General features: G+C 44.7%; 1 protein-coding gene across 1 annotated transcript in view; it reads right to left on the bottom strand.

Annotated features, from left to right (window-relative positions):
- The window catches only part of STRA8 (stimulated by retinoic acid 8), an 18,919-nt gene extending 17,174 nt beyond the window's left edge, over window positions 1-1,745 (bottom strand). The window contains exon 1 of the mRNA XM_037740019.1: window positions 1,554-1,745. Within this exon, the coding sequence (XP_037595947.1) occupies window positions 1,554-1,745 (192 nt within the window). The remainder of the gene's footprint in view (window positions 1-1,553) is intronic.
- Between the last annotated feature and the right edge of the window lie 16,095 nt (window positions 1,746-17,840).

Here is a 17,840-nt window from a genome sequence, read left to right on the forward strand (position 1 = left end):
AAAAAAAAAAAAAAAAAAAATATTAAATGTCCTAATCTCCCACTATTTTTGTTTGCTAAGTGCATATACTCCAGATGATCTAAAAACTTATTAAATGCTGTCAATCTCAACTGCAAATTTCCCTCTTTCCCTTCTTCTCTCCCTCCCTCCCTTCCTTCCCCTCCTCCCCCTCCCCTCCCTCCCCTCCCTCCTCTCCCATTTCCCTTCCTCCCTCCTTTCCTCCCTCCCTCCCTCTCCTTTCCCACCCTTCCTTCCTCCCTCTTTCCCTCCTTCTCTGTCTTCCTTCCTTTTCCCCTCCTTTCTTCCTGTATGTAACATTATTAAAGTCAAAATGGTAACAGCAAGATTATTAAAAAATGAGCAATGCTAAATGTTCATCAGGTCAACCACCTACATCTGTCAGGGGCTGCATGCATCCCTTGGGCATGTACAAGGGCAAAACTGTGTGCCAAGTCCCAGGGATACAGAGTGCCTAAGACAGTCCCTGCTCTCAGGGTGCCAACCTCTGACACGGAAGACAAGCACAGAAACAACCCCTCAATACACAAGATAGAACTAAGTAGGTACTAACAAGGAGTAGAAGCAAAGGGCTGTGGAAATGTACAAGGAGGAGGGACCAGTTCAACTGGAGGGGTCCAGAAGATTCCATGGAGTGGGGCAGCTGAGCAGAGTGAGCCAAGCTCAGCTTTGAAGTGTGCGCAGAATCCCAAACACAGAGCTACCTGCATAAGCAGAGACACAGAGGCCCTGAGAGGCAGCCTGGCTCAGGGACCTTCTGCAGCAAGATGTGGCCAGAGTGTGGGGTGGGCATGGGAGGGGACCCCAAAGCAGCTGGGGGCAGAACAGCCTGGGATTTGACATTCTAGATTCCAAGGATTCTGGTGGGTGACTTAAAAGGAGACTTGAGGGAAGCTGGAATCACAGTGTCCTGCCAGCCCAAAGCAAAGGGGAAGGGAACCGCAGCTGCATGACAATACAGAGGATTGCAGGCTCCTTCCACACTCCCCAGGCCCGGGGTTCATGTTGATGCTATTGGGTCAGCAAGGACTTGGAACCAGGGGCTGAGTGACTTCCAGAATCTTGGGCTTGTTTGTAGGATGGAAAGATGCTTCTCCAGCTGCTGTGGTCTGAATGTGTGTGTTCCCCCAATATTTAGTATGTTGAGGCCCAATCCCCAATATGATAGTATTAAGAGGTGGGGCCTTTTGGGAGGTGACGAAGGTGATTGGTCCCCTTCTAAAAGAGTCCTGAGGGAGGCTGTTTGTCCTTCCACCATGTGAGGACACAGCAAGACAGCCCTGTCTAGGCACCTGACAGCATGCCCTCACCAGACACCCGATCTGTTGGCATCTTTGTCTGGGACTTTGCAGGCTCCAGAACTAGGAGCCATAAGCTTCTGTTGTTTATAAATTGCCCTGTGTAGGGCATTTGTTGCTACCCCAGCAGAAGTGGCAGCTCCAAGCCAGTCCCTGCCTTGCAGAACAATCTCTCCACACGTGGAAGCGTCTCCTCCCCCGTGGAAATGTCCTCTCTCCTCATCCAGGTCCCCTTACCTTTGAGGCTGTGAGATCAGACTGAGAGTACACTGTCTTCCTGAGATTGTCAAAGAGCGCTGCCAGGGTGGCTCGGTGGCGGGCCTGGGACAAGCGTCTCCGGGCCACCCGAGACTCAAGCTCCTGCAGCTGTGCTGGCAGCTGGGGTGTCGCTCTCTCATGGGGGTTGCTGCTTTCTTCAGGGGTCGCCATTATAAGCTGCAATGTAATATTATGTTTTGCCCTAGATAATAAAAATACAATATTAAAGGAGAAGGACGACAAATTGTGGCAGGCAGAAAGGAGGGACCCCTCCCAAGTAAAGGCCCCAAATTCACTCCCTCCTGAATTCAGTTCTTGGCAAGATTTCCAGTGAGAGGCAATGCCTTTGAGAAACTTACAAAAGCCCTTTGAAGGTGATGTCGGTCATCTGCTAATTAAGAAGGGTAGGTGGAGATTATACAGGGTCAACATAAAATCTGTTATTGAAACTCAGCTCCTAAAATTGCAGACCACCCATGTTCGACTTAGAGTTGAGGGGCCCTGGGACTTACCTCAGAAGGTTCCAACACATTGCAGGTACTCACCAGACACTTGTTAATTTCAGGGGCTAATTTTAAGCATGGCCAAGGAGAACAGCTGTACCTGAGATCTCAGGCTTTACAGACTGCTCAAAGCTGAAACTTACTTGTCCCCGCTGTGAGGTCTTTTCTCCCTTAAGAATATCCCCTCTTAGATGTGGTTACACAGGTGTATGCATATGAGAAAAAAATCCTTCAAGGGGTACACTTTAGACTCATGAATTTTTCTGTGATACACCTCAAGGAAAAAACAAGGAAAACAAGAAAATTCACTTTACCACCTGTGCAAGCAAGAAGTCACCCAACCACAGAGAAGTGAAAGCCATTTTGCCTTATCTGCCTCTAGAGGGTTCTGGAAACGATCACTGTGTCCTTCTTTGTCACATCTGAGCTTACAAGCCAGAAGCCCTTCTCTAGGGGAGGCGATCCTGGGACTGACACATAATTGTTTTAATAAGTGGCCAGGGCCTCTTACCTGAGCCATAGATCCTTCTATCAGGCCTCACCCCGCTGCTCAGAGAGCTGCTCTCCACTAGCCTGCCTGCCCTTTGCATAGGGAGGCTTCGACTTTATCACTTCTGTATCCTCAGGGCATAACACAGAGCCTGGCCCCCATTAAGTGCTCAGTGCTGGGGTTCTGATGAATTACAGTGAGATGTTTCTACTGGGTCCACTTCCCCCTGAGCTCAGTCCTGCTGGACAGAGACAATGCATGACCTCCGCCAAGGGTTTGTTAATTTTGAGGTATGTTAGAGTCACCTGGGGAGACTGTTGAAAATATACATGGCTAGGCCCTGCCTTGAAAACATTGGATTGGAACCCAGCATGCAGCTCACCAGGTGATTCTTATACTTTCACAATTTGAGAGCCACCACTAGCTCTTGATTTGTGTGTCAAGCATCACCACGGCTGGCAGCAGCTGGAAGCAGAATCTCCATTGAGGGATTATGGGGAAGGGAGATGGAAGAAGCCTTTCCCACTAAGCTTTACTAGGGAAAATAGGCCAATGAGATGATAAACCCAATCAGGCAATGTGGGATTTTTAAAACACTTTTTAGGTCAAAAAATAACTTCTCATCAATAATCTGGTCTTCCCCAGTGTATCGACTTGCCCTTGTTTTGCGTCTTGGAACAGGGCAGCAAGATGGCAACGGTGATGTTCTGGTTGCCCGTGCTGGTCCCTGCGAGTCTGTGTCACATCTGTTACCAGGAGTTACACTGTGGTATCTTCCAAGGGAAAACAACATGAATCTGCAGAGGCCCCTCAAGCCTTGCTCCAGGGCTATGTTAGATTAGAGCCTGTGCCTTCATGATCTTCAATTTCCAGACACTAAGTAATCTTTAGTAGGAAGCAAAGTGAAACTGATGATTGTGAACTGCCCAGGGAAAATGAGAGCCTTTTGAACAGAAGAACGTAGGATTTTTTTGGTTATTGTTTTTACTTGTTTAAGTTAAGGAGCAGCAGATGTGCCTGCACACCAGGAGATTTAGGTGAGCATACATAAAAAGGGAAGTGGGTGGGAAGCACTGTTCTAGATGAACAGAGGTATAAAAATACCAGGTCCTCCCAGGACCTCAAACTCTCTCACAGTGTCAGGATACTAACACCAAAAAGACTCTGGGCTTGTGGGGAATCTGGAGCTCTCCCAATGCCAGTGCTGATAGTTTGGGTATCCTCACAAAGTTCTGCCCAAACACGCTCTGCCTGAAATTGCTGGATGGCTGTGTGGACAGTTTCAGCCTGGACAAGGATGCAGTCCTCTGCCTCCCCCATAGGGGCAGGCTTCCCACCAGTTGCTTCTAGGAGCCACCAGGGCTGCTCGCCACTAGGGGTGGGGACAGCCCCAGAGCATGCTGGCCAAGCTGCCTGGAACCGCAGCCTCCACCTTGCCTGCCCCTCGCCTACCCACCCCGCACCCCCTGGTCAGGAGCTGGGGGAAATTTCCACCCCATCTTGGCTCAGGGAGGGGGCAAACCACAGGGAAGATGAGAGATGACGCTCCTATTGCGTTTTAAGGCAGAATCAAGCCCTGGAGATGTTCCTTTTTTTGTTTTTTTTGAGACGGAGTCTCATTCTGTCTCCTAGGCTAGAGTACAGTGGCGCGATCTCGGCTCACTGCAGCCTCCGCCTCCCGGGTTCAAGCGATTCTCCTGCCTCAACCTCCCGAGTAGCTGGGACTACAGGTGCACCCCACCATACCCAGCTAATTTTTGGTATTTTTAGTAGAGATGGGGTTTCACCATGTTGGCCAGGATGGTCTTGATCCGCCTGCCTTGGCCTCCCAAAGTGCTGGGATTAGAGGCATGAGCCACTACGCCCCGCAATGTTACTCTTAATTAGACCCTGAATGATTTTCAGTGTCCTCCCTCCAGATCCTGCCTCCTGCTCACTACTAGGAACCACTGTGCTATGATCCCCACAAGGCATTCTTTCCAAGTTATTTCGATCGACTTGGAATTTTTTCTTCTCTGTGGCCCTGACAGTCTTAGGTAGATCTTTTTTAGATGGAGCTCTTTTTTATCTAATAATACACTTCGGTCTGTCCCGTAAGCACCTGTGATTTGAGTGAAGGACTGGCTCACCTGGAAGAAGTGTCTCAGAATCACTGTCTAGGAAGAGAAGAGGAGGGCAGGACCCCCAGCCTTATTCCAAGGTTAGCTGTTTGGCTAGGAAGGGGGAATGAAACAGACTGTTAAAGGGGAGCTAACTATTGTAAAAATGAGATCAAGAAGTGATCTTTTATTTAGAAACAAAACTCTTCTCTCCTAAAAGCCCTCTGCAGTTGCAAAGTATATCAGAGAAGCTGCTCCCAGCAGTGTAAGGAATTATAGCAATGTAGAGAAAATAGTCTGAAATGCTCATCCTTAGGGTCTGGAACTGCATTTTAATAGCCTCGAAGACTCAGAATCTCCCAATTTCCCCCTTATGTCACTTTTATTCTTTAAAAAAAGAATGGTTTGCTCCTCTGCTCACCAATCGTTATTCTGTGACCCATTGCCTCTCCTTCCACCTATAATGCCATCTCTCTGCCCGGTCTGCAGTCTCCATCTAGAGCCAACTTGCCCTTCAATTCCCAGTTTAAGTCCCACTTTCTTTAATGAGCTTCCCAGTCCCAGGCCACACTGGTTTCTAACTCAATCATGTTCTGGCAACAACTCAGAAAAATCTTTGATCAGGTTCTGTGTGTCAAGCATCAGTTGTATCCCTCCCAGGAAGTGGTACCATGTGTAGACTTAAAGGAACTCAACCCCCAAGAAAGGGTTGGCTTAGCCTGGACTGCTAAGACAAGAATCTCCCCAGCCTGGGGATGGGCAGAGACACTGGGTTGAATGAGCTAGAGGAAAATGAAGATTAAGAGGAAAGCTTGGTGGGTGGAGGGAAAATAACATCTTAGTTCCGCCCTAACCCAAAAGACCTCTCTGCATCCTAAGCATTCATTCCCTCAGGAATTCAGTTCTTGGCAAGATATACAGTGAGAAGCATTGCATTTGAGAAGCCTACAAAAGCTCTTTCAAGGTCGTGTTGATCAATTGCTAATTAAGAAAGGTAGGTGAAGATTATACAGGGTCTAGAGGCTGGATATCCTATCCTGACTTGGGAAACTGGGCATGCTTGAAGAGGTGAACGTGACTGTTTGGGCACCTAAAATAAGTGAGAGTTGAGGGAACTCAGTACAGAGATAGTTTAAAGGAAGCCAATCTTAAGGATGTTACAGAGACACAGTCAAAAATGAAATGAGCTGGCAAAGGGAAAGGCAAGTTGGGTTATGGATTGGCTTGAGACCTGGGTCATAACCATAGCTTCAGGCCAAACAACCTTGTGATCTTGTGACTTTGGATGAGGTAAGGAATCTCTCTATTCATCTATATATAAAGATGGGGTCTCACTCTGTTGCCCGGGCTGGTCTTGAATGCCTGGGCTCAAGTGAACTTCCCTCCTCAGCCTCCTAAAATGTTGGGATTACAAGCATGAGCCACCACCTCTGGCCTCTAGTTCTTAATTTCTTTCTTTTTCTTTTTCTTTTTCTTTCTCTCTTTCTTTTGAGATCGGGTCTCACTCATCAGTTGAGTGATAACCTCATGGCTCATTGCAGCCTGGAATTCCTAGGCTCAAGTGATCCTCCCACCTCATCCTTCTGAGTCTCCCACCTCATTCTTCTGAGCAGCTGGGACTACAGGCATGCACCACTGGGCCTGGCTAAATTTTTCTGTACAGACAGGGTCTCCCTATGTTGCCCAGGTTGGTCTTGAACTCCTGGGCTCAAGTGATCCTCCCACCTTGGCCTCCCAAAAGGCTGGGATTATAGGCATGAGCTACCATGTCTGGCTTTAATTTCTTTATCTGCATAAAGGAGGTAAAAATTCTTTTTTTTTTTTTGAGACAGAGTTTCACTCTTGTTACCCAGGCTGGAGTGCAATGGCGCGATCTCGGCTCACCGCAACCTCCGCCTCCTAGGTTCAAGCAATTCTCCTGCCTCAGCCTCCTGAGTAGCTGGGATTACAGGCACGCGCCACCATGCCCAGCTAATTTTTTGTAGTTTTAGTAGAGACGGGGTTTCACCATGTTGACCAGGATGGTCTTGATCTCTTGACCTTGTGATCCACCCGCCTCGGCCTCCCAAAGTGCTGGGATTACAGGCTTGAGCCACTGCGCCCGGCCCAGGTAAAAATTCTTTAACTAGATTATAGTCTGAATGTTTTCACTTTTAAAAGGTTGTGGTCATGATTCTATGACTATCTGGAGAAAAAAAAAGCCACTCATAATCAATAGAAGTGGGGTATAGAACAAACAGTGTGAGAAGCTACATCTTAAGGAATTTTGGGGACTTCCTTGTGTTTATAAACAAATGTTTACTGAACACTTTCTCTGTGCAAAGCCCATTTATTATACAGGAAACTGGGGCCCAAAATAATACTAGGCATTTCAGAATGGCCATAGCTCTAACATAATTTCCCGTTTTCAAAACTTACTGCTGACCAGGCGCGGTGGCTCTTGCCTGTAATCCTAGCACTTTGGGAGGCTGAGGTAGGTGGATCACTTAGCCTCAAGAGTTTGAGAGGAGCCTGGGCAACATGGCCAAACCCCATCTCTATAAAAAAAATACAAAAATTATTCAGATATGGTGTGCCTGTAGTCCCAACCCACCCGGAAGGCTGAGGTGGGAGGATCATTTGAACCTGGGAGGCAGAGGTTGCAGTGAGCTGAGATCGTGCTACTGCACTCCAGCCTGGGTGACAGAGTAAGATTCTGTCTAAAAACAAACAAACAAACAAACATCAAACAAACAAAACCAAAACTTATTTCTGCGTTCAGTCTTGTTCATGAGATCTGGGCTTGTCAAGCATAACCTTTCAGCCTAACAAAGTTAGAAGGCAGCTTCATTGATACCTTCTTCTAAAAGGGAATTTTGTGAGGATTAACACTGTTACATGATATATTTTTATTAATTCTTATCTGTAAAACAGAGCATACTTTCATTACTACATGTTTTCCTATTGAAACTGTTTAATATCCACTCAGAGCTGACATTTAACAAACTCCCCAGGCTAAACTTTTAAAAAATACCCTCACCTTCTCCACGTTTCAGAGAAATATTCATTTTTAAGCATCACTCCACAAAATATTTGAGTGTGATCCAGTCTCATTAGCAAGCCCCAGGTAAACAATATAATACGCTGGATAATGTACCACAACTCACAAGCAGCTTCCTTTGATTCTCTATCTATATCAGATTATGTAAAAATAATCCAGAATCGGCCGGGTGCGGTGGCTCATGCCTGTAATTCCAGCACTGTGGGAGGCCGAGGCAGGTGGATCACATGAGGTCAGGAGTTCAAGGCCAGCTTGGCCAACATGGCGAAACCCAGTCTCTCCTAAACATACAAAAAGTTAGCCTTGCGTGGTGGCATGTGCCTGTAGTTCCAGCTACCCGGGAGGCTGACGCAGGAGAATCGCTTCAATCCGGGAGGCAGAGGTTGCAATGAGCAGAGATAGCGCCATTGCACTCCAGCCTGGGCAACAAGAGCGAAACTCCGTCTCAAAAATAATAATAATAGTAATGATCCAGAATCATTCTCAAAAATGTAGGTAGCCACGATGACGGATACAAAGCCTCCTGTGAACTCAGCGCTAAAAGTTCACCTGTTTGGCTCCACGGCATCGAATTCATTCGCGTCTACACAAACACTCATATGCCCAAGGGCTCCTTTCTGGAGAGGAGCATTCAAAGGGTACTTACGCGCCGACTGTGCACGCGACGTCCCCACTCCTGGGACAGCAGTCACCCGGCCTCGCGCGCCCGAGTGGGGATCGCGGCTCTTGTCTGAATCTGGCACCTCGTTACAGGGGTGGGGACCAATCGCGGCCCTGTCCCCCACTGCCGCAGCCAATGGGGATGCGCCGTGGCGGGCCAATGGGCGTGTGGGCAGTGGAAGAAACAGTGTAACAAGTTGTCCGAAGGCGACAGAAAAGGGCGGAGAGAGAAGAGGGAGGGGCGGGGCTGACTCTCACCTAGCAGGTCGCAAGGGGTCAGGGGTGGGGGGGACCCCCGCGTCAGTCATCAGCTCGGGGACTCCACACAGCCTGCATGTGTCCTGGGAGGACTAAGTAGATGTCCTCCAGCTGGTTCCACTTACTTGGCATTGAACCCCAGTTTTCTCATCCCTCAAATGGGGCAATGCCACCAGCTTATAGGGCTGTCCTGAGGGTTAGGGAAAACCCCTTAAATAAAGGCATCAGAATACCAGGCTCACTGTCTCAAGCAAAAACATGAGAAAATGGCGTGAAGGAAATAGACGCATACAAGGGAGAGAGGGAAATGACATTTTAAATAAGGCAAGAAGAAATAGAGGATGGGGAGAAAACTGGGTGCAGGGAAGGGACGTTTATTAGCTCAGATTAAAATATCAAGAATAATAGAGAAAAACGTTTCACTCTGGGCAGTAGGAAGTAGGTATTCTTTCAGTTTGGAAAAAAAAATTCATTTTTCCTCCCCAAATATAGATGTATTCTCATCTTTAGGCTTCCTTTTGCTTGTATCCTTATATCCTGAAATATTTCGTGATGCTCAAGATCCCATCACATTTGGTGGACACTGGTGGGGGTACCAGGAAGGCCCCCTGCACATTTGGTGAGCAGATAGAGGACAAAGCCCCTTGAAGTGCCTGGCTCGGGCCGGTGCACGGTGCACGAAGCATGGCTCCGCCCAGGCGCCCCCTTGCTGCCATCTGATGGGCGGGCTCCTTCACTCCTGAGGCAGGGGTGAAACAGGGGTCACAGGGCTTAGCAGGCCTAGCAGGGGATTCTGGTTTAGAATCCACCTCTCCGGGACTGAAAGGGATATCAACGAGTCCCTAGGGAAAGCACACAATAGGGTGCCGGGCAGGCTTAGACTTTCATGAAGTTTGACAGTCAGTGAGATGTCACGTATAAAGAAACTGTCACATAAAAACCTTCCAGTAAGGGTCAATTCTCATTCCCCTTTTCTAGCATTTATTTTTTATTTGTTTCTGAGACGGGTTCTCATTCTGCCGCCCAGGCTGGAGTGCAGTGTTCTGATTCTAGCTCACTGCAGCCTCGATATCCGGTTCTTAAGCAATTCTCCTGCCTCAGCCTCCTGAGTAGCTGGGACTGTAGGCATGCGCCACCATGCTACATGAATTTTTAAATTTTTTTTTTTGTAGAGACAGGCCTTTCTAGGAAAATTTAAAAGGTTCACTTCACTCCAAAATTGGTCGGCTGCCTTCCTTCTGGCTCTCACACACCCGTTGACCCAAGGTCGCTGAGGGCTTTAAGGAGCTTGTCACTACCCTACCCCGACTCCCTGGCTTCTCTCTCCTGGACCTGCCCCACACTTCCCACCACCAGCCCCACCTAGGAGTTTGTGAAGCTCTGCTTGGGGAGCCTTATCCTTGCACCAAGATGACAGAGCGTGGTTTGGAAACTGACCTCTGATCTGCTGCAGCCTTTCATATAGTCACCCCATCTCCCACCCAAGCCATTACCACATACACAAGCAGATTACACCCAGAAAAAAATGCAGTCCTGAAGGGGCAGTTACTAAGAAACTTACCTACCTGCCGCAGCCTGATTTCTTTATTGAAAGTGAGGATCTTGTCCACTTCAGTCAACCCTCCCCATATCTACAAGGTGAAGGCTCTGCCCATGAACGCTGAGGACCTCCTGGTGGCCTCTTACTAGCTCTGGATACCATGAGTTCTCCCCGGTAACATCCACACACACCATCACCCTCTGACCTTGACCCCTTCCTCCCAGTAGTAAAACTCTTACCTTAAAATATACCCCCTCGGCTGGGAGCGGTGGCTCTCACCAGCACTTTGGGAGGCCGAGGCAGGTGGATCACAAGGTCAAGAGATCGAGACCATCCTGGCCAACATGGTGAAACCCCGCCTCTACTAAAAATACAAAAATTAGCTGGGCATGGTGGCGCATGCCTGTAGTCCCAGCTATTCAGGAGGCTGAGGCAGGAGAATTGCTTGAACCCAGGAGGCGGAGGTTGCAGTGAGCCGAGATCGCGCCACTGCACTCCAGCCTGGCGCCTGGCGATGGAGTGAGACTCTGTCTCAAAAAGAAAAAAGAAAAAAAATGTATATACACCACCTCTCCACCACAGGAGCATAGATCCTGTCCAGAAATCTCCTCCCCCTACAGTAAAGTAGATACTTCCCTGAAATATTGCCCCAGTAACATAGACCCTGCCCTGAAATTCCTCCTGCACAGTGGCATAGATCCTGTCTTGAAATAATCCACCCCAGCAGAGATCCTGCTGGGAAATACTCTCCTTCTCTCCCGGTTGGAGAGTGTGCCCTCCTCCCAGATCCAGCTCAACACCCAGGAAGCCTTCCAAGATCCCTGCATTCACACCAACTCAGGATGCCCACTCCTTTTTGTGCCCCTTGGCCCTGACTTCCTGGTTGGAAAAATAGCCTTCTGAATTTGTCCTCCTTGTTAGTCTCTATCCATTTTGTGAGATAAAAGGCAGGGACCTCATGCTGTAGTATCTTCTTATCCTCCAAATAAAATGAGAGTGATGGATCCCATACTGAGAATCTACCGTGTTCTGAATCCCCATGGATAACCCTCTGAAGAGTCTTCTCCCCAGACTCAGAGAGGGCCAGGGACTTGCTCAAGGTCTTCTCTCCTGTCCTCTATGTTCCATGGCCTCTTGGGGGGGCATTTAGTCCATGAAATATCAACTACCTTAAGCCAGAGAGAAATCTTCATGATTTTGTAACTGTTGGAACAAAAAAACCCTCAGCTTTGAACTGAGGTCTACAGACAGTGGCTCCCAGGGAAGAATGAAAAAGGCAGAGACACAAAGGAGGGGTGCACTCTGACTGCAAATCGGGGCTCCCAGCACTTCTGCCAAGATGAGCCTGACACACAATCTTAGATAGGCTTTTGCTCGCTGGGTCCTTTGCATGGGGCTAGACATTGGCTTCCAAGGGAGCCTGTGGATACAGTAAGCATCTTTATGGGGAGCAGGTATTGCTGGGTCAGTATGCTGGGCAGTTTCTGCTACAGGAGGGCAGATGTATGACCCCATAAAGACATGTCCCAGGGTGAGAGTCCTCACCCTCCCCAGACCTCCATAATGAAAATTCCCAAAGAGTCATACTTTCATCACAACTCAGCATCAACTTCCAAGGGACTGCTTTTGGAGTTTCTATTTTAAGGGTTTCGTGTATATGTGAAAGTGCTTCAAAATGTAGAAAGAGCTGATAAAGAAGGATGAAACTTGTGAATAAAAGTACATTCTTTGTGTTAACTGCTCAGTGGTTTGACAGGGAACTTCTGCTATAGGGAATCACAATTTATTTCTCTACAAAGATTAAAACTTGTTTTCTTCTCACTCATAGGCGGGTGTTGAACAATGAGAACACATGGACACAGGGAGGGGAGCACTACACACTGGGGTCAGTTGGGGGGAAATAGGGGAGGGACGGTGGGGGGTGGGAAGCTGGGGAGAGATAGCAAGGGGAGAAATGCCAGAAGTAGGTGATGGGGAGGAAGGCAGCAAATCACACTGCCACGTGTGTTCCTATGCAACAATTTTGCATGTTCTTCACATGTACCCCAAAACCTAAAAAGCAATAAAATAAATAAATGGGAAAAATAAATAAATAAATAAAACTTGTTTTCATTCACTCAGTTAATAGACCTAATTTATTGTGCTTGAGATTCACTGAGAAAATACACGAGTCTCTTAATGTTTTGCCATCAAAATGGGCAAACTATTGCTGTGAAAGTTAGATTGTTTCTTTTGTGGATAAAATTGATTGTAGATCCTCAAATGTGCTAAATTTAGATGGCACTTGAAGGTAGAGATATTAAGTCAGTAAGTATTTCAGTGCACCATCATCATCTATTTCATTGTATTTTTCTCTAATTCATGTTGGAATTTATTTTGTTTTCTTTTTGGGAATAACTTTTACAGTTTTTATACCAGTTTTTTTTTATATAAAAATTTTATACAGTTTTTATATTTTTCAGAAGGACAGAGGATTTGCATATGTGATAAGATTCACTTCTTTCTTGATTATGTAAGAATATTGGGCCATCCCAATATTGGTCTACTTTGGGATGAAAGAGAGAGCTTAGTTTCTTGAGTGGGGTTGTGTGTAGAGTAGGAACGAGTCCTTGGAACCAGATGGTTTAATACACCAAGGACGTAGGATCAGGAACATGGAACCTACATTGTCCCACGTTGAGGCAGCTCCTTACCACCTCCAAGAGTCTACGGGGGCAGTCTTGGCCAGCGCATGGGCAGTCAAATCAGGGTGAGACATGAGGCTTGCTTTCTTCATGTCTGAGAAAATGATCTATTAGGTTTCTTTTTCACCTGTTCTAAACTAATATCTTGGTTTCCAGCATAGATGATGGCAGGGTTTGAATAACCACAGCTGCAAGACAGGTGATGGTCACCCTTCCCAGCAAAAGTTAGAGTAGATGAGTCACTGTGAGCATCCAGGGCACTGGGGACTTCATGTATTTTCTCAGAGGATGAGAGATGGTAACTGGACCAAGGGCAGCTAAAGATTTCCATGAGAGGGCAGTGGTTACCCCAGGCCTCAACCCACGTTGATGGCTATCCAAGAGTGACAGTCTTATCTAATCCCACTGTACATTATATTTTGAGTCCAGTGGTCCCACTTTATTATAAGTAGAAGAGTCATGTGGATCGCCCCTTTTCACCTTCATATTATTTTCTCTTGTGTCTCCTACCATCAGGACTGATGTGGGTTCTCTGTCCCTGTCCATGGGAACTTGGGCTCTCTTTCTTCACCGCAACATTCCAGGTGGTGGGTATGAGAAATAAACAGCCCAACTTCGCATAGCCTGACTCGGGGGTTGGGATGAGGTCAAGGGTTCTCTCTTTTGATGGAGAGGGCCATTTAACTGGTTAAGAGGGTGAAGACAGCTTTTTAAACTCTGGCCACTCCCCTTGAAAGGGAGGGATTGAAAAAACTGCAAATGGTTAAGAAGATGCAAAATGAAGATGCGTCCTTTCAAACAGACAGACAGTGATGGCAAGTAGAGATCTTGAAGCAGAGAGAGAGGATGCTAGGCTGGTGTGAGGAGGAGAGAGCTGGCTGCCTGAGAGAAGGAAACCGTGACCTCCATGGCCAGAGAGCACTAACACTGTTTCTACTTTTTTCTTTTTGGAACATTGATGTAGCTGCCTGATATGGTTTGGCTATGTGTCCCCACCCAAATCTCATGTTGAATCGTAATCCTCAGTGTTGGGGGAGGGACCTGGTAGGAGGTGACTAGATGATGGGGGCAGACTTCCCCCTTGCTGTTCTCATGATAGTGAGTTCTGGTGAGATCTGGTTGTTTGAAAAGCATGTAGCTCTTTCCCCACCCCCCCTCCTCCTTCTTCCTCTTCTCTCTCTCTCTCTCTCTGCCATGTGAAGATGTGCTTGCTTCCCCTTCACCCTTCTGCCATAAGTGTAAGTTTCCCGAGGCCTCCCCCGCCATGCCCCCGTACAGCCTGTGGAACTGTGAGGCAATTAAACCTCTTTTCTTTATAAATTACCCAATCTCAGGTAGTTTTTTTTTTTTTTTTTTTTTTTTTTGAGACAGAGTTTCGCTCTTGTTACCCAGGCTGGAGTGCAATGGCGCGATCTCGGCTCACCACAACCTCCGCNGCTGGAGTGCAATGGCGCGATCTCGGCTCACCACAACCTCCGCCTCCTGGGTTCAGGCAATTCTCCTGCCTCAGCCTCCTGAGTAGCTGGGATTACAGGCACGCACCACCATGCCCTGCTAATTTTTTGTATTTTTAGTAGAGACGGGGTTTCACCATGTTGACCAGGTAGTTCTTTATAGCAGTGTGAGAATGGACTAACACACTGCTCTTAATAGAAAAAGCAATATACACGTGGTTATAAAAAAGTTCAAGCAGAATAAGATAGTGCACAGTAACTTTTAAGTCCTGGTGATAGTCAGTTTTATGTATCAATTGGCTAAGCTATGGTAGCCATTAATTCCAAACACTGATCTAGGTGTTGCTGTGAAGGTAATTTGTAGTTGTAATTAATGTCTACTATCAGGTGATTTAAACTACAGTGGGTCACCCTAGATAATCTGGGTAGGCTTGATCCAATTGGTTGAAATGCCTTAAAAGCAGAGCTGAGAAAAAAGAAATCCAGCCTATGGACTGCAGCATCAGCTCCTGTCTGAGAGTTTTCAGCCTACACCTCATGATCACCCTCCCTATGGATTTCAGACTTGCCTAGTGAGTGCCCCTCAATCATCTAAGCAAATTTCTTGTAACAAATCTCTCTCTCTCTCCTACTGGCTCTGTTTCTGTGGTGGAACCCTGAATAATAAAGTATCCCTTCTGCTCCAGTCTTCCTGTCAGCACAGAAGCAACCACTCTCTCTCTTTTTTTTTTTTTTTGAGCTGGAGTTGTGGTTTTGATGTTGAGCATTTTTTTCATGTGCATGCTGGCCATTTGTACCTTCCTTGGAGAAATATTTATTTGAGTCCTATGTTCATTTTTAAATTGGTTTATTATTAAAAATCAATAAAATTGTTAAGAGTTCTTTATTCTGAATACAAATCCCTTATTAGTTATAAAATTTGCAAATATTTTCTTCCATTCTGTGGGTTGTTTTTTCACTTTGTTGATGTCGCCCTTTGAGGCACAAAAGTTTTTAATTTTGATGAGGTCCAATTTACCTATTTTTTTTCTTATGTTGTTCATGCTTTTGGTGTAATACCTAATGTGCTGTGGCCTAACTCAAGGTCAGAAGGATTTACTTTTGTATTTTTGTGGAAGAGTTTTATAATTTTAGCTCTTATATTTATTTCTACAATCTATTTTGAGTTAATTTTTGTATATGGTGTGAGGTAGGGTCCAACTTTATTCTTTTGCATGTGGATATCCAGTTGTCCCAGCACCACTTGTTGAAGAGACAATTCTTTCTTCATTAAATAGTCTTGGCACCTGTGTCTAAAATCAGTTGGTCATAGATGAATAGGTTTACGTGTGAATCCTCAATTCAATTTCATAGGCCTGTGCATCTATCCACATGTTTGTACCATAATGTTCTGATTACTGTAGCTTTGTAGTAATTTTTGAAATTAGCATGTGTGAGTCCTGTAACTTTGTTCTTTTTCAGAATTATTTTGGCACTTGGGGCCCCCACAGTCACAAACGAATTTAAGGATTGGGTTCTTCATTACTGATAAAAGGCATTGGAAATTGATAGGGATCGTATTGAATGTAGAATCATGTCATCTGTGAATAGAGATAATTTTACTTCTTTCCAATTTAGCTGTTTCATTTCTTTTTCTTGCCTAATTGCTCCAACTAGAAGTTACAGCACAATGTTCAATAACAGCCATAAAGTTAGGCATTCTTGTTTTGTTCCTAATCTTAAGAAGAAAGCTTTCAGTCTTTAATTATTGAGTATGTTAACTGTGGGTTTTCCATGAGGGTTCTTTATTATGAAGAAGATATTCCTTTCTATTCCTAGTTTTTTGAGTATTTTCATCAGGAAAGAGTGTTGTATTTTGTCAAATTTTTTTCTGCCTCAATTGAGATTTTTTTTCCCCTAAATTTAAGATTTTTTTTGGTTCTATTCAAGTGGTGTCTTACATTGATTTATTTTCTTATGTTGAACCACTCTTGCATTCCTGGGATAAATCCCAATTGGTCACAGTATATAAACATTATAATATGCTGTTGGATTCAGTTTGCTAATATTTTGTGGAAGATTTTCACATCCTATGTTCATCTCGGGATTTTGATCTATAGTTTTCTCTTTTTGCCTTTTATTTGTCTGGATTTTGTATCAGGCTAATTCTGGCCTCATAGAATTAGCTAGAAAGCTGTAGCACTTCCATTTTGTGGAAGAGTTTGAGAAGGATTGATTTTAATTATTTTTAAATATTTGTTATAATTCATTAGTGAAGCCATCTGGTCCTGAACTTTGATTGCTGATGCAATCTCTTTACTTATTTTACGTCTGTTCAAAGTTTTTATTCCTTCTTTAATCACTTTTGGTAAATTGTGTTTTTAGAAATTTGTTCATATCATCGTGGTTATCTAATTTGTTAGTATAAATTGTTTATAGTATCTCTTATAATCCTTTTTCTGTAGGGTTAGTAGAAATGCCCCTACTTTCTAATTTTAGTTATTTACCTCTTTCTCTATTTTTTAATGAGTCTAGTTAAAGATTTGTCAATTTTGTTGATCTTTTAAAAAAACCATCTTTTGGTTTCCTTGGTTGTCTCTACTGCTTTTCTATTCTCTATTTCATTTATCTCTACTGTAATCTTTATTATTTCCTTCCTTCTACTAGTTTTGGGTTTAGTTTGCTCTTGTTTTTCTAGTTCCCTAAGGTATAAAGTTAGGTTACTAATTTTAGATCTTTCTTCTTTTTCTGTATAACCATTTGCAGCTATAAATTTTCCTCTGTGCATTACTTTCTCTGTATCTTATAAGCTTTTGTATGTTGTATTTTTATTTGTATTCATCTGAAAGTTTTTTCTAAGTTTGCTTGTAATTTATTTTTTGACTTATTTGTTGTTTAACAATGTTTTGTTTAATTTCCACATATTTTGTGAATTTACTCATTTTCCTTCCATTACTGATTTCTAGCTTTATAGCTTTGTGGTTAGAGAGGAATACTTTGTATGATTTCATTTCTCTTAAAACTTATTGGAACTTATTTTGTGGTCTAATACATGATCTATCCTGGAGAATGTTTCATCTGCACTTGGGAGGAATGTATATTCTGCTGCTGTTGGGGGAGTGTTCTATAGAAATGTGTTAAGTCTAGTTGGTTTATAATGTTGTTCTGCTCTTCAGTTTTCTATGTTTATCTTTCAGCTATCTATTTGTTCTGTTTATTATTAAATTATAAAATTGTTATTCTCAAATTGCCAGTTTCTCTATTTGGTCAGTTTTTGCCTGATATATTTTTGGTGCATGTACGCTTATAACTGTTATATCTTCTTTATGGTGCAACCCTTTTATCATGATAAAATGCACTTTTATCCTCTAATAACAATTGTTGGGTTTGTGTGTGTGTGTGTGTGTGTGTGTGTGTGTGTATTGTTAGTATAGCCAACACACCTCTACTTTGGTTGATGTTTGCATGGTATATTTCTCCGCATTCTTTTATCTTCAACTCCTTTATGTCTGAATGTAAAGCATGTCTCTTGTAGACAGCATATAGTTGGATCATGTTT

This window comes from Cebus imitator, unplaced genomic scaffold (assembly GCF_001604975.1).
Source record: "Cebus imitator isolate Cc_AM_T3 unplaced genomic scaffold, Cebus_imitator-1.0 Scaffold77, whole genome shotgun sequence".
Classification (NCBI taxonomy): domain Eukaryota; kingdom Metazoa; phylum Chordata; class Mammalia; order Primates; family Cebidae; genus Cebus; species Cebus imitator.